This window comes from Peromyscus eremicus, chromosome 9 (genome assembly GCF_949786415.1).
Source record: "Peromyscus eremicus chromosome 9, PerEre_H2_v1, whole genome shotgun sequence".
In the NCBI taxonomy this organism is placed as follows: Eukaryota; Metazoa; Chordata; class Mammalia; order Rodentia; family Cricetidae; genus Peromyscus; species Peromyscus eremicus.
Genome location: NC_081425.1, coordinates 3,425,397 through 3,441,961, shown reverse-complemented (window position 1 = coordinate 3,441,961; position 16,565 = coordinate 3,425,397). Strand labels below are relative to the sequence as shown.

At 48.4% G+C, this 16,565-nt stretch overlaps 1 protein-coding gene across 1 annotated transcript in view; it reads right to left on the bottom strand.

The window, feature by feature from the left end:
- Stk24 (serine/threonine kinase 24) overlaps positions 1-1,446 on the bottom strand; it is a 69,578-nt gene extending 68,132 nt beyond the window's left edge. The window contains exon 1 of the mRNA XM_059273187.1: positions 1,112-1,446. Coding sequence (XP_059129170.1) covers positions 1,112-1,153 — 42 coding nt within the window. The 5' untranslated portion in view covers positions 1,154-1,446. The remainder of the gene's footprint in view (positions 1-1,111) is intronic.
- Between the last annotated feature and the right edge of the window lie 15,119 nt (positions 1,447-16,565).

The window sequence follows — 16,565 nt, the reverse complement described above, 5'->3', positions numbered from 1 at the left end:
TTTCTAGAGTTCAAATCTGGATAATGAAATCCAGTTTCCTTCGCATGGTATGAAAAAAAGGAAGGGTAAGAAATACCTTCAGAAGAGGCAGGCACAGGCAGTCCGAGCCAAGGCCTGGACACTGTGTAGCTCGACCCTGGAGCCAGGGAAAAGGAGCCCGTTCCATCTACAGATTGATAATCTTCAATATTTGGGGTTTTAGCCAAAGTCTTCCGTTCACTCACTTGGGAAAGCAAAACTCTGACTGGTCTTGCGGTCTGAATCGCAATCATTTTGTCAGCATTTATGCGCTTACAAACTTTACAAGTAAGAACAGACTAGCAATTGTTTTTCAAAGGACCGAAACAGTCCTCAACGGCGGAAAATGTCCGTGCATTCATGTAAATTTGAAATTCAACTCCCCTCACCGCCCCCATCCCCTCCAAAGAAAAAAGTCACGGGCAGGCTAAGAAGACACAAAGTATGGACTGAAAGCCGGTTAGCAAACAACTCTAGATGCCATCGAGTCTCAAAGTGAAAGTCCAGCAGCGGAGTCCTGGCACCCCAGGGGTGAACCTGGGCTCTGCACGCCAGGGCGCGCGCGGAGGTGTGGATTCCGTCTCCCGGGTTTGCAGCCTCGCACTTTCCGCACCAGAACTACTGGCTCCCAAGCGGGGTTACACCTTCCTGCACCCCGCCCTGCGGCCCGCCCGGCCTGGGACCAGCCGCTCCTGCGCTTGGGTCTCCCGCCTTGGGGAGGCCTGGGGGAGGCTCTCGGGGATTGAGGACGCCAGAGTACCGCTGCCCACGGCCCAGGCCCACACAGGGCCCAGGCACCCAAGCGGGGCCTCCAAGGACACTAGTTCACACTCCTGCCGCGGATGGGCCGTCGGCCTGCGCGTCGGAGTTGGGGAGCGCAAAGCTCCTGCACCCCACCTCCTCGGCCCCAGGCCGCGCACCCCACAGCCCCTCCACGTGCATACACCCGAGATCCCGACCGCCCGAGCTGGCGAAGAACCCGGGGAAACGGTCCCCGCGCGTTGGAGCGGGGGAGGGGGAGGCGGCCGTGTTGACACCACCAAGTTGCCCGCTTCCGCCCCGGCCGCAGCCCGCCCCGGCCGCCCCAGCCTACCTGCATGCCCGGAAGGCCCGACTGCACCGGGGAGTGGGCCATGGCGCTCAGCGCCGCCACTTCCTGGCCCGGGACGCGCGGAGCCGCGCGGCGAGCAGGCCCGGGGCCGCGCGCAGCCCTCGGGTGGCGGGGCGGGCTCTGGAGCCCGAGGCCACCGCACCCCGGGGACGGTCTCAACGAAGGTTGGCGGGCCGCGTCCCCATACACCGAGCCTGGGGCGGGCAGCCAGGGACGCGGGGGCCCTCGCGCGACTGCGGCTGCTCCTCCCGGGTTCCCCCTCGCTGCTCCGCCTCGGTGCCCGCTGAGAGCCGGGCGGCCTGGGCCCGCGAGCGCTGGCCGCCTGGAGCCGAGTGGGCGCGCACAGCCCGCCGCGCCCCGCCCCGGCCCGGCCCCCGCGCCCGCCCCCGCGGCCCGGCCGGGGACCCCGCCCCGCGCTTCCGGGAGGGGGAGGGGAGGGGAGGGGAGGAGCCGCCGGGCGCCCTAGGCCGCAGTCGCGCCTCCCCGCGGGCGCGCGCGGGCGGGATCCCCGGGGCGACGCGCAGGGGGTCTTCGGAACCCCGGGGGGGGGGGGGGGGGGCCTCGCGCGCCCAGGAGATCCTGGCCGTGGGGGAGCGGAGAGCACTACCCCCTCCTACCCTTCCCTCTCCACCGGCCCCGGCCCTCCGGAGGCCAGTCTGCACTCGGGGTGTCCCCAAAGGGGCCCAGCCTGGGGCCTGTTCCCAAAGACCCGGGCGGAGCGTCTTCTCTGTCTGGGCGAAGTTTCCAACCAGACCAGGGAGGAAACCCCAAGGGTAGAGCGGGTTGGTGTTCAGCGTCTTGGCTACTCAACTCAGCCTCGCCTGGGCCGCCGGGTGTGGAAACTTAGCTGAACGGAGGAAGGGCTGCCCACCCGCCTCCCCCGCCATCTCTGGGCTGCGCACAAGCAGGGGAAAGTGGGGTGCGGAGGGGTGACGGAGGAAGGGAAGACAATAGGAGGAAACCGCGTCTAGACTCCGACCCAGCCCGCCCCTCGCCGCAGCGCTCCGAAGCCGTAGGCCCACTCTGGGCACCAGCTCTGTGCCCGCCTTCGGAGCTGCCTCTTCTGCAGCGAACAAGGAAAGACGGACTGAATCCGTGCGCCTCCAGGAAGTACTTTATTTACAAGTGGCAAATAGGAAGCGGTCTAAGAGTCTTTCAGAATCGCTGCGTCTGACAGTCTAGGAACCCGGAGGCCTCATTCATGAATGACCGTTTTACACTACGGCTGTGCGAGGTTAGGCATACAAAATGAGTCCCCAAGAGTCAGAAGTAGGAGAAAACGCATAAATCCTCGACTGAGGTACGAAAGAGTTTCTTCTCTGAGGTGTCCTTGTCTTCCAAGGTGTTCCAAGAATACAAGGTCCCTCTGGGCCCTGCATCAGAAGAGAATGTGAACCCGATTCCCTTTGGAGACCTGGGCAACTGCCTAATCGTCCTTCAGGATGTTTCAGAAAGCCTTCATGGTGACTCCTAGTCACCTGAGAAGCTTTGCCACCTTTCAAAAGTAAACTAAAAAGCATTAAAAGTATGAAGCCGTTGCCGGGCGGCGGTGGCACACGCCTTTAATCCCAGCATTCGGGAGCCAGAGCCAGGAGGATCTCTGTGAGTTCGAGGCCAGCCTGGTCTACAGAGCGAGATCCAAGACAGGTGCAAAGCTACACAGAGAAACCCTGTCTCGAAAAACCAAAAAAAAAAAAAAAAAAAAAAAAGCATTAACCCGGATACCCAAGAGTTTATGTGTTACACAGTCTGAACCTGGAAAAAAAAAAAAAATACACAAATACCTAAAATAACATGAAAGAAATACATTAGAATCTCTTCTAAGAGATTTTCAGCCTCGGAAACGTCTGCTTAAGTAAATAGTACTCTGTGATGCATTTGGGAGGCAGAGGCAGAGGCAGGCAGATCTCTGAGGTCAAGGCCAGCCTGGTCTACAGAGAGAGTTCCAGGATAGCAAGGGTGGTTGCAGAACCAGGTGGGTGTTTAAAAAAAGTTTCAGTAGGTTACATGTTTAGTAATTGTGGCTTGAATGATAATGTCCCCTATAGGCTCATGTATTTGAACACGGGTTCCGCAGTTGTTGGGTGCTGTTTGAGAAGTAGTTGCTGGCAGTGGGATTTCATGTTTCAAAGCCTGGTACCCTTCCCAGCACTCCTGTGATTCAAAATGTGAGCTCCCAGCTTCCTGTTCCACCTAATGCCACGCTTCCCTGCCAACGGACTCTAGTCTAAGACGATGAGCCCAAATAGACATTTTCCTATAAAAGCTGCCTTAAGCATGGTGTTTTGTCACAGTAACTAATACAGTAATATAGAAACTTAAGGAAAATGTCCTTACATATATTATCAGGAAAACACAGGGCACAAAACAATGTATGTAACCTGAAAACAGCCTGGGCTATGTGAGACCAAAAATAATAAATAGGTAAATAAAAATAAATGAAAAGGTAGTCTGATCTCAAGCTACTGGAATTCGTGTGTGTGTGTGTGTGTGTGTGTGTGTGTGTGTGTGTGTGCGCGCGCTCACAGAAAAAAAGCCCAGCTATACACCAAATTTTGCTATATACCAAGATTTAGCAGTGATTTTCCTTGGACTTGAAGACGATCTCTTCAGTCACTGCCAACCACAGCCTGTGAAGGCAGCCCGCTAAAATGTTTGCTAAGTGTCGGCACAGTCAAACCTACAGTGTGACGGGCGATGGGAAGAAACGAGACCAGTGGAAATGCTAGAGAGCGGTTCTGACCAAGTACTACAGAAAACCTATAAATGACTTTGTGGGACTAAGTTTCAGCAGAGAAACCACAAGAGACTGGAGGTCCCACGTGACATAATTTACAAACCATAATCAGCATCTCCGTTTGTACCCCCACACAGGTGAAGCTAAGAACTTGTCATTTACTATGGTATCTGACACACCTGAACGGTGTCAAGCTTCCAATAGCAGTGATTCCCTCACGGGCTGAACTTTACTTCTTGGACCATGTGGTACTACTGAGTACCATGTTCACTGAGAGAGAAGCAGTCACATGGGAGTTACTGGTTCACATACGTCCTTTGTAAGTGTTACTCAGTGTTCCTAGGGCGGCTCCGTCCCTTGTTTTCCCAGAGCAGAAATGGTCATCAGGACCTGAGTACAGAATTAGATCCTGCCCAACAGCTAATTGCTTTTATACCTGCATTCATTTACACATGCACTTACTCACACCTATTTTGAATGCAAACTATATGTCAAGCCTGCAGTCCAGGGTTGGGCATGCAAACCCTGGACCCCAGGTGTTTCCTTAATTCCATCCTAGAAACCAGGTCTCCCCAGTGCCTAACTTTGGAAGTATACAATGCCATAACTCAGTTACAATAGCTGCCTTTGCAGGAACGAGGGGAAAGATCATCACGTCGGCCTCCTATCAGTCTCTCTGCACCTCCAATATATACTTATGACAGATTGTAGACTTTCCTAATTCCAAAAAGAGAGACTGTGAGGGCCTCCATAAAGAGTATGCGCGTTTCTGATCTCCATGGAGATACTAATGCATCAAATTATTTTCCTCCCCTTCTTTGCCTTTTCTGTTCACTTAAAGACAGGAACTGAGCAATGAACTGTGTTCTTGACATACATTCTGGGCCACAAAAGACATTTCCATGTTCCAAAAAGAGCCTCCCCCACACAAGGAGCTCCCCGTTTATCAGTCTCCCCTAAACCAGTTCCAGTCTCTGCCAAGCTCGAAGAGTACAGCGGAAAACAGAAGTTCAGCAACAAATCTCTCCCTTGACTTTCTGAGTCGGAAAATAGACACCCCCAAATGCCACTTTATGAAGAACAGCCAGGCAGCCCCGGCATTAGCAATTTAAATGCACAGATTAAAGAAGGGGGCTTGCACGGTGAACTTTGAAGAGAGAAATACGAGTAGATTGTAAGTAACAAATAGCTACTTGGCAGTTTCCACACGTGTTTGGTACCTGGAGACAAACGCTGAGCATCTGTATGAAGAACACATGTCATCGTGGTCCGGTGACACAATGGCAGGGACACACGTACGCCGAAGAGTGGTGTGAGTCAAGCATCGTACAGTGGCCCAGGAGGCTCTCAAAGGACACAACTCTGGATCACCTTTTCATCAAAGTGTGTGTAAGTCTGCTGGGGCGGCCTCCACGGGACACACACTTCAGAAGTGCAGGAGCTGGAAGTCTGAGGTCAGGGTGTTGGCAGGGGCGGTTTCTTCTGAGGTTTGAGGCTGGCCTCCCTCCCCCATCTTCCTCTGAGTGTGTTTTGTCCTGATTGTCCCTCTTTATAAGCATAGCAATCAGAATAGATTTGATTGGGGTCCCTAATCTACCCTGTCTCCAAGTACAGCCACATTTCTGCTAGTTTCTGGTTGCCGAGGTTAGGACTTCTGAATTGCAAGGGAAGGCAAAACTTAATCCCATTAGCACAGGCTGTCACTGAGTTTCTCACCAGCCCTCTTCCAGGCTCCCCCAGTCTTAGCCAGCCTCCTCCCTTTGAGGCTGTGGGGCCTCCTTCCACTCTCTTTTCATACGTGTCTGTATTTCAGGTATTGTTCATCTTTCCTAGGGTGCCATCCTATAGTTTTATCATGCAGGAAAACGAGAGCACTACCCCTTGGTCCTGGAACTTAGAAAGTTTCTCTGGTGAGTACTCCCAAGGCAAAGGAACCACTTGGAATGCGCAGCACGAACTCCCAGGGAAGAGTATAACTGATCCAGTGTAAGCACTGATTTCAGGCCAACTTGTTCAAATAAGATCTTTCCCCTCAGCACCAGCTCTGTCCCTATGTGTGGCTACATTTTGGAAATGCAATGTCCCAGAAGAGCATAATCTCAAAGCCTCATCCAGCCAGAGGAAGCTTTTGGTTGCATCAGGACTACCCCCTAAGGAAATGCAGGCAATTCAGAAGCACCTACTAGAACAGGCTCACTAGAAAAATTCTCATGTGAGATTTTCCTCAGCAAAGAGCCAATTAACAAGGCTTGTCACACTCTGAACAGTGGCCACTTGACCCTGCCAATCAACTTCTAAAGGCTTCAGTACACAAAGACTCATGGAGTGCTACGTGTGTGGGTCTCCCTCCCTCCCAAGGCTGGGTTTGCTCTCCAACAGATCCAGAAAGGACACAAAGTGTGATGTCATCCATCCTACAGGAACAGACTGCCACTCTACTGCTAAAAAGCTCTTGGCCCTGATTCCTGACAAGGAAAATAAATTGTGGAGCATGATTTTAATTTTCACTTCAAGCAGATCCACAGAATTATGAGCCCAGAGAACACTATATAGTCACACAAAGTAAAGTGTGCTGAGGAGTCACAGTTTCAGATTCAGAATACAAATGACTTCAGGAAGCCTGAAATCATTGCCGAAGTGACCCCACCTTCAAGGATTCTCCTGCAAAAAAGACATAGATGGCATGTGTCTTGACTCTCCAGCCACTTTTGTATGGTTTCCTAGCTAGGTTAGTGATGCTGTTGAGGCCCTCTGCATAACAAGTACCAGGAACTTCCCTCCAACATCAGCAAGTGCAGAGAGAATTTTTACCTGAGCAAAGGAAAGCCAAACTTGAATAATCAGACCTAGATAAACCCAAGAAGCAATGTCATGGTTTCAATCCGAAATGTTACCAACAGGCTCGTTTGTTATTGTTTTATGATTGGTTGGTTTGGGGCCTATTTTGTTTTGGGTTGTTTTTGGTATTCGTGTGTGTGTGTGTGTGTGTGTGTGTGTGTGTGTGTGTGTGTGTGTGCATGGCATCTTTTGCAGTTGCTCTTCACTTTCTTTCCGGGAGCAGGGTCTCTCACTAACCTTGGAGCTCACAATTCCAAGTCTAGCCAGTCAGTTTGCTTTGGGGATCCCCTTTTCTCAGCCTCTGGAATTCTGGGGATATATATCCACTGTGTCTCCCTGGCTTTCACATAGGTTCTGGGGATCTGTACTCCAGTCCATTTACTATTTATTTAGGAGGGTTTTTTTGAGACAGGGTCTTGCTCTGTAGACTTGGCTGAACTGGAGCTCAATATATAGACCAGGTTGGCCTTGAACTCACAGAGATCTGCCCATGTCTGCCTCTCGAGTGCTGGGATTAAAACCACGTGCCACCATGCCCAGCCAGTCCTTATTCTTGCGCTGCAAACACTTTATCCAAAGACCCATCTTCCTAGTGCCTCCCCTTTGAAGTATTTTTATGCTGAATTAAATACAACACAAAATAGAGAGGAATCATCAACATATCATCTTAAAAGTTGCTGCAGGCCGCAGGAATATATCATGAGAACTCAGCTGGCTATGGCAAAGTCACTACCTGGAGGGATCAAGGATTTCCTCCAGAGGAAGCCAAATTCCAAGGAGTTTTTGGTGTTATTTGGCTTGTCATATATCAGCTGTATTCTGTTATGAAAATCATGTGTGCCTTCATAGTTTTCCCAATTGACTTTTCCCTAAGAAGGACTAACAGTGTGGACTGATCACTCTCTGGACACACACATTCCAGGTATTTGGAGAACAGCCTCAGGAAAGGCTTTCTCTGGAATCAGATATCTCCCTTAGCCACTTTCAAGGACTACAGGAGACACTGCCCAGGTGTGCGCCCAACTTCCAAGGACTAACAGTGATAACAGCCCACATGCAAGTCTCCTGACTTAAGGTAAATTCCACAAGGAGACACTGCCTAGGTCAGGTGGACATTAAGTAATAGATTTACACAATTTGGCTCGGACCCTCCCTTTATGTACCGGGACTTCCAGGGCAGGGGACAGAGAAGAGAAAAGAGAATGGAAGAACTAGATGGGTAAGAACTTGAGAGGAACAAACTGAGATGGGAAAGAACTAGATTGAAGGGCTAGAAGAGAGGATTAGAGGAACGAGATGGGAGATGAGGAAGAGCCAGATGGGGAAGAACAAGATGAGGAAGAGCCAGATGAGAGAGAAGGAGATGGGAGAGGAGCTGATAGGCAAAAGAACTAGATGGATGAGAACCTAGAAGGGACAGAACTAGATGAAGGAATTAAGATAGAACCTAGAGGGGACAGTAGATAAATAGAGAGAGAAATCAGGCAAGAAAGGAACTAGACATGAGAGCAGAGCATAAGCTTGTAGAAAGAAAACTACACAGAATAATAAAGTGTATGAACTAAGGAGTTTTGTGTACATAGATTCATTTCTTTTCTTCAAAGATTAATTATCAGCTGGTTGTAGATTCTTCCTGGACCCTGGGAGGGGACTATCGAGGGGCTGGACCCCCCTAGTCCCCGATAAAAAGTCATCCAGAATCCCAGTGTCACACCCAGGGAAGCAATACATGTCACTGCTTCTGATGCAGGTAGTGTAGGGTCACTGGAGGTGATATTCGCTCCTAAAATCAAATTGCTGTGCCAGATCCGAGACCCTGAATTTAACCAAATAGTAGAAACACACTTTTACCACCCATCTACCAAAATACCTACCATTCAGATCAACGATGGCTTTAATTGCTGACTCAACTCTTTCAGATTCTAGAAATATCCACACTGACTCATCATGAGGAGCAGCAGATATAACACATTTACAACCATGTTGTGTTGTTCATTCTCCCTCGGTTTCATCTTCCAAGTCTTCATCAGCTCCCCTGCACCTACCAAGGTCCTCAGCTGGGCCACACTAGTAGGTCACTTAAGTATTTCAGTTCATGATCTGAACATGACTTCTGGGATGCATCCTGAGACTCCCCTTCTCTGTCCCATCACCCACAACAACCTTGTCTTCCTCTTGGTGGTCTTGTCCACTGACAATGCAGTGCTCGGCCCCTGCTCACATTTCCCCAGCCTCTGGCCTTGCTAGAAGCCATATTTCTGACTTCGGCATGATCATATGTCCTACTGTGTCACCCATGTTAGCAAAGAAGTTACCCACCTTTTTTGCTTTGTTTTTATGTGTATATGTCTATCTAAAATAAGATCTCACATAGTCTAGGCTGGCCTAGAACTCATCATGTAGCTGATTCTGGCCTTGAACTACGTATCCTCCTGATTCTACCCCAAAGTGTTGACTTTATAGGCAAGGACCACAACAGTAAGCAGGCTTTTGTTTTGAATACTTGTTCTCAAGCTGGTGACTATTATGAGGTCTGTAGCACCTTTAGGAGGTGGCTGATGCAAGGTCACTAGGGGTCATTTAAAGGTCATCCCCACCCCATTCCAGTAGCTCTCTGCCTCCTGTATGTGGTATCTGAACAGCCATGGGCACACACAGACTCCTATGACTGAACCTCGCCTGTTTTCATCCCTCCTGTCCATGATGGGCTGAAATCCACCAAGAAGGAAAGAAGCCTTCCTTCAGTTGTTGCTGTAGGGTATTTTGGTTTCAGAAGTAACGAATGCAGGTGGACTCAAGAGTAGTTAAATTAAAGCCACTGAGTCCTTTCTCTTCTCTCTTACATGTGCTCGCTGGGGACAGCCCTCATCTGTTCCCCCAGTGTAATGTCAAGAGCTACTGGGGGAGGGGAGGTCCTTGTAATTCCAGAGGGAAGAGTGTCTTTTTCTTTTGGGGGCCCATATTTGAGACCTCACTAGATAAACCTGCATTTGTGGGTATCTACTCTTATGACCAGTGGGCAAGAAAGCGCAGTGACAGGAGAGACCAGTCCAGATGGCCTGCGAGGCTGCACATGGGAAAGGGCCATTCTGAGTGGGAAAAGACTCTTGGCATGATATGATCGGCCCTGAGGCTGCCCAGCCCATGTGTGAACACAGAACACACACACTCACACGTCTGCCCATACAATCTGCCTATAGGCACACACACACAACTTTTATGTATTTCCTGGAGAGAAGGAAAGAAATGTCTATTCACCTCAAGTAGAGAGCACACCGGCAGTCATGAAGGGATTCAGCTTGATGAATCAATAAGTTTATTGTTTACTTACAGGAGCATGGGTGATTCAAAGGCAGCTACACCACCACGAAGTCCCCTAGGCTACACTGTTAAAGAGTTCCCAGTCCAGAGTTTGCCTCTTCCACAGCTCAGGGAGGGGCAGCAATCTCCAGGATGGTGGGTGAGGGCCTGAGAGCTCTGTGAGCCTCTCTGATCCCTGCACTGCGGGATGGTAATGGCTGGATCTTGAGAGTCACCTGCCAGTGATCACAGCTGCTCTGAGTCAAAGATGGCAATGGTCTGTGAGATGGGTGAAGGAGGGTGCCTCTAAGCCTGACAACCTGAGTCCAGGGTAGCAGGAGAGGACAGACTCCAACAAGTTCTCTGATCTCCACACACCGGAGCACACACATACAAATGAATGAACTGCTACATTACAGTAACTCCGTGTGTGTGTGTGTGTGTGTGTGTGTGTGTGTGTGTGTGTGCCTCCATCCTAGAATAGTGCAGCCAACCTTTGAGTCTTCAAGCTCAACACCAGGGCTTCTACAGAAGCTTCCCCTCCCCACAGCGAACAGCAGGATAAGTGGGCCCTTCACAGGACAGCAGTTTATAGCCGAAGGGAAGCAGAATCCCCTCTTAGAGCGAGAAAAGTTTGATAACCACTTTAAAAACTGTCATTTGAAAGGAAAAAGGGAAATGAGCAGGTGTCACCGTCAGCCCACAGTCTGTCTGACGCCTTCCTGGAAAGTGAAGTCAGGCTGTGCTGGCTCTGTACCTTGAAGGATGCCCTCTTTTCTGTAGCCCCCACAGCCACCTGGGAGGGAAGGAAGGAGCACAAGACCCTTCCTGGCTCACCTCTTGTTGGTGAGGGTGTGGGGTCATTGCTTTAGGGCAGAGGTCTCGGATCTCTCTCTTACGTATCCTCCTTGTAATGCCTTGATTTTGCTCATAGCATCTCTTAGCCCAAAGAAATACCTAACAGGCCAGTTAAGAAACCATGCATAGCTGGGCAGATCTCTGAGTTCAAGGCCAGCCTGGTCTACAAAGTAAGTTCCAGGACAGCCAGGCCTAGAAAAAGAAGCCATGTATAAATAACTTAGCACATACATGGAGGGAGATGGCTTAGTTCATAAAGTTCTTGCCGCATGAGCATCAAGTCCTGAGTTCGATCCCCAGGATCATAGAAAAAGTCAGGGCATGGTGAAACACACCTGTAATCCCAGGGATGTGGAGACAGGCAGATTTGCAAATTTCAAGGAAGATCACTGACTAGCCAGCCTGACCTAATCAATGAGCTCAGGGGACGACATCCTGCCTAAAAAAAAAAAAAAAAGGTGAGGGCCAGTGGAATGGCTCACCTCTACATATGTCATGCACACATTCTCAATAATAGTAAGTAAACTTTAAGAAAAGGTGTATGGCTTCTAATAAACAACACTTAAGAGTGACCTCTAATCTCCATATACATCCACACATACATGTGCCTGTACACATAAATGTATACATGCATACATAAGTACATCCACACACATACATGCACCTGTACACATGAATGCATACATGCATACATAAAAAAATCCACATGTATACATATGCCTGTACACATGAATGCATATATACATGCATGTATACATCCACACACATACACGCACCTGTACACATGAATGCATACATTCATACATAAAAATATCCACACACATAATGCACCTGTGCACATGAATGTATACATACATATATACATCCACACAATTCATGTACCTGTACACACAAATGTAGGCATACATACATACATATAAAAATCTACACACATACATGTGCCTTTACACATGAATGCATATGTACATACATGCACATATACATCCACATAATACATGTGCCTGTACACATGGATGTATACATACATGCATATATACACAGAGAGAGGGAGAAAAGAAAGTACTATAAATGTCTAAATAATACATTTTTAAATTTCATTATTTTTATTTTATATGTATGTGTGTTTTGCTGGTGTGTATATCTGGGCACCATCTATGAACAATGCCTGTGAGGACCAGAAGATACATGCACCTGTACACATGAATGCATACATGCATACATAAAAAAATCCACATGTATACATATACCTGTACACATGAATGCATATATACATGCATGTATACATCCACACACATACACGCACCTGTACACATGAATGCATACATGCATACATAAAAAATCCACATGTATACATATGCCTGTACACATGAATGCATATATACATGCATGTATACATCCACACACATACACGCACCTGTACACATGAATGCATATATTCATACATAAAAATATCCACACACATAATGCACCTGTGCCTTAGATGCCCTAGAACATGATGCGGTGGTTGTGAGCTGCTGCTGGGTGCAGGGAACTGAACCTGGGGCCCCAGGAAGAACACATACACTGGGAACTGAACCCTCTCTCCAGTCCCTTACAGAATATTTAACTCCCCTCCTGACCCACCTTACTGACTAACAGGAATGCATTCCTGTTGGACACTGTAACTTCCTGACCTTAGGGCCATAACAGACGCCACAACCTTCATTTCTTGTCCACATTAATTTTTTGTGTTTTTTTTTAATCTTATCAACTGCCAAAAATATAGCATTGACTTTGCAAATGACATGACATCATTGCAAAGAATATAGTCTGATCTAATGTTGAAACAGATATTAATACCGGTCAGTGTGGTGTCTGACAGACATCTAGTCTTGCTGTATTTTCTAGAAAACAAAATATCATATGGGACCTGTGAATCCTCAGCAGTACCCAGGAGCCCCTTGGATCAGAGTTTGAGTTTTAAGGATCAGACAACCAGGGAACTTCCTGGGTGACCTAAGTCCCTGGAAAACAGAGTAGAGATCAAGGCCACGACCTGTTGAGTCAAGATGCTTCAGTGTGAATTTCACACATAGGCTAATGAGGCCCTCGGTCCAGGACTGGCCATGGGAAAGCCATGGCCCCATTCAGCAGGAGGAAGGAGGAGGCTGGGGGTGTTGTGAAGAAGCCAAGGCTCACTTGCTTCTCTAGCTTCTCCAGAGGACTAAGCTGGATACCAGATCAAAGCGTGTCAACCATTCAAAAGCTTAGCGCCTGGCTCACCTGCAGTCCCAGCGCTTGAGAGGCAGAGGCAGGAGGGTCAAGATTCTGTCACATGGTGAGTTTGAGGCTAGCCAGGGCTACATGAAGCCCTGTCTCAACACAACAACAACAACAACAACAACAACAACAAAAAACCCCAAGAACAAACAAATACCAAGTAGTTGAGGAGGTGCTCAGTCAGAAAAGCACTTGCTGTTCAAGCTGAGGACCTGAGGTCAGATACTCAGCACCATCTAAAACGCCCACAGTGCCTGTCATCCCAGTGCTGGGGAGGCAGAGACAGGCAGATCCCCATAGCCCACTGGCCAGCCAGCATAATGGAAGGGTAAGTTCCACGTTCAGTGAGAGGCCTTGTCTCAAAAAACTGATTAATTAAGGTGCAGAGTGGTAACTGAGGAAGACATTCAGTGTTGACTTCTGTCCTACATGCATGTGTACACCACACGACCACACACATACACAAAACAATTTCAAAAGCTAGGTGCAGTGGCTCACACCTGTCATCCCAGTACTCAGAAGCAGAATTGGCTTTAGTTGGAGGTCAGCCTGGGCTACAGACTAACACCCTGGCTCAAAAGAGCAATTTCAAGACAGTGAGAGCAGAGCAGTGAGCCAAACACTGTTTTAAGGGCAGGACCACGTGAGACGACTCATGTTACATGCCCATCTGGACCCATGTTTACTTCCAGGTGTTCACCTGCCTTCCTGGCTCACTCTTACTCACGATAACATAATTGTGCCTTTGGCAAGAAACACACCTCTGATTTGGGATCTTTGGAACAGACCTGCAGGTCCTCTAGAGCAATACTACATGGCTGTCACCCAAGACGGCAGTGTTTCCTGATGACCAACTTGGCTGAGGCCTGTTCGTTTCCTTTTGCAACTTACTCGAGGCCACAGAAGAAATCAGTGTACTTGGCCTGACTGTTTTAAGACTAAGAGCGTCCTGAGTGTCAGGCTGTGACGCACAGGAAGTAGTGTCCATGACCACAGTCCCAGGAAGCGGGACAACACCTAAGGTCCTAAAGCTCCGGGTCAGTTGTCTCTGGCTGGGAGCACCCTCTTCTGGCTGGGAGCACCTTCATCTGGCAGGGAGCATCCTTGTCTGCTTGGATCAGCAACCCTTACAAATGCTGTGCTACTTTGTGTGGGTGTGGAAACACTGTGAGGAAATACCATCTTTTGAACTTACAGAGTCCGAAGTCTACAAATGGTTTGTCTCCTAATGCAAGTCAGCCAGCTTCAGACCAAGCCTCATGGCCATCAGGGAACACCAGCTTCCCATCCAAGGCTTCCAGCTGCTTTCCACATTGCCCAGGCCAGTTACTCAGTTCAGTCTTCCTCTGACACCTGATCCAAGTCTTCTATTTCTCTAAACTGTTAACTTCAGATGATGGGAAATTTGCCGAAACCAGCTTAAATAGGAAGAATAAGTTATTGTCTTATATAACTGAAAGACACAGATTCTCCTTGTTTGTTTTGTTCATGACGCCAAGACTCAAATCCAGGGTCTTATGATGCTGGCATGTTGCTTCTAATCTACATCCCTGCCCTTGTGATTTTGAGGTAGAGTGTCATGTAGCACAGACTGACCATGAACTCACAATCCCCCTGTTTCCACCTCCCAAGGGCTGGGGTTACTGAAGGATACTCCTAGCCCTGCCTGAGATCCAATGTTTTCAAATTAGCCACAGTCAAGTATTAGAATTAAAATTGTGAGGGGCTGGGTTGGTGATGTGACTTAGTTGGTAAAATGATTGCCTAGCATGCAAGAGGCCCTGGGTTCAAGCTACAGCATGGCATAAACCAAATGCAGTGCACATACCTGTAATCTCAGAATTTGAGAAATAGATGCAGGAGGATTAAGAGTCCGAGGGCAGCCTGGGCTATGTTAGACCTGTCTCTAAATAAATTTAAAGATGTGTGTGTGTGTGTGTGTGTGTGTGTGTGTGTGTGTGTGTGTGTGTGTTTTGTATCCTGGATCTCTTGGAGCAGGAGTTAAATGGCAGTTGTGAACTGCCAGATAAGAATGCTGAGAACTGAACTCTGGTCCTCTGGGAGAGCAGCAAGTGTTATAAGTTGCTAATTCATCTCTCCAGTCCCATAAATAGAAAACAAATTAAAATTAAAGCTGTAAGAGGTGAAGCTGGCTTCTGATGACTAGATCTAGAGACTCAAACAAACCAAGATCTCTCACTATTTAGGCTCTTTAGTCTCTGATTTCTCCTTACACATGAGAGCAGGATGATTGTGTCTGCCCTGGAAGCCCATTATCAGAACAGGTTAAGAGTCTTGACCTAAAGAGAATCATCCTTTACGATTGAGCAAAAGTCTCAGAGCCCTGGGCATGGTAGTATACATCTGTAATCCTAGGTCCTTGGGAGGCTGAAGGAAGAGATTTTAATGAAGCCAGCCTGGCCCTCGGTGGTAGCCACTTGCCTGTGTTTGATTCCTAGCACCACAAAAGGAAAAAATAGAAAAGACAAAAGCCCAAGAAAGGGCTGTGATAGGCCATGGCATTGGAAAGTGGGGTGGCTTGAATGAGAACAGCCTTCACAGGCTCAGATGTTTGAATGCTTGGTCTTCAGTTAGTGGAACTGTCTGGGAAGGATAAGGAGGTGTGGCTTTGCTGGAGAAGCTATGTCTCTGTGGGTGGACTTTGAGGTTTTCAAACGCTCACACCAGGCTCAGCCTTGCTGTCTCTCTCTGCCTCATGCTTGTGGATCAGATATAAGCTCTTAGCTACTGCTCCAGCACCATATCTACCTGCCAGCCACAGCACTCCACGCCTTGATGATTATGGACTAGCCGTCTGAAACTGAAAGCAATCCCCCAATTAAATGCTCCCTTTTAAAGTTGCCTTGGTCATGGTGTTTCATCCCAGCAATAGAACAGTAAGACAGAGGGCACTGAGTGGTTTCTTTGAGTAAGAGATGGAGCAGAAAGTAGATAGAGGTATTTAGCAGACAAAAGCCCTGTGCTCTCTGAAGTGGAGAAGCTGGGAGCTAAGGGCATCTGCTTAATCTGATGCTGGATTAAATCCAGGATCATCTCCCAGAACTACAAGGCTAGATCATAGCCAACATACTCCTCCGTCAAAGGCACAGACAGAAAATATTTTATGATTCAACCCTACTGTGTGTCAGCAAAGCAGCCACAGACAATACATTCACAGAGGAGCAAGGTTGCATCCCAACAAAACTATTTCTACCATGGCCCTGGGGGCCATTGTGTGTTGATAAATGATGGAAGTGAGTTAGCTTGGCAAGTAGGGTAAGTGGTCTGAACTGGATGGGTTCATGGAAGCCCACAAAGGGGGAAACAGAAACTATAGCTCCACAGCCAGGCTACCTGGAAATGAGCAGAAAGATCAAGGTGCTTCCTGGCCTATAAATAAGTCCAAAATACATTAAAGTAGTTAAAGAGAAAGGCAGGGCCCAA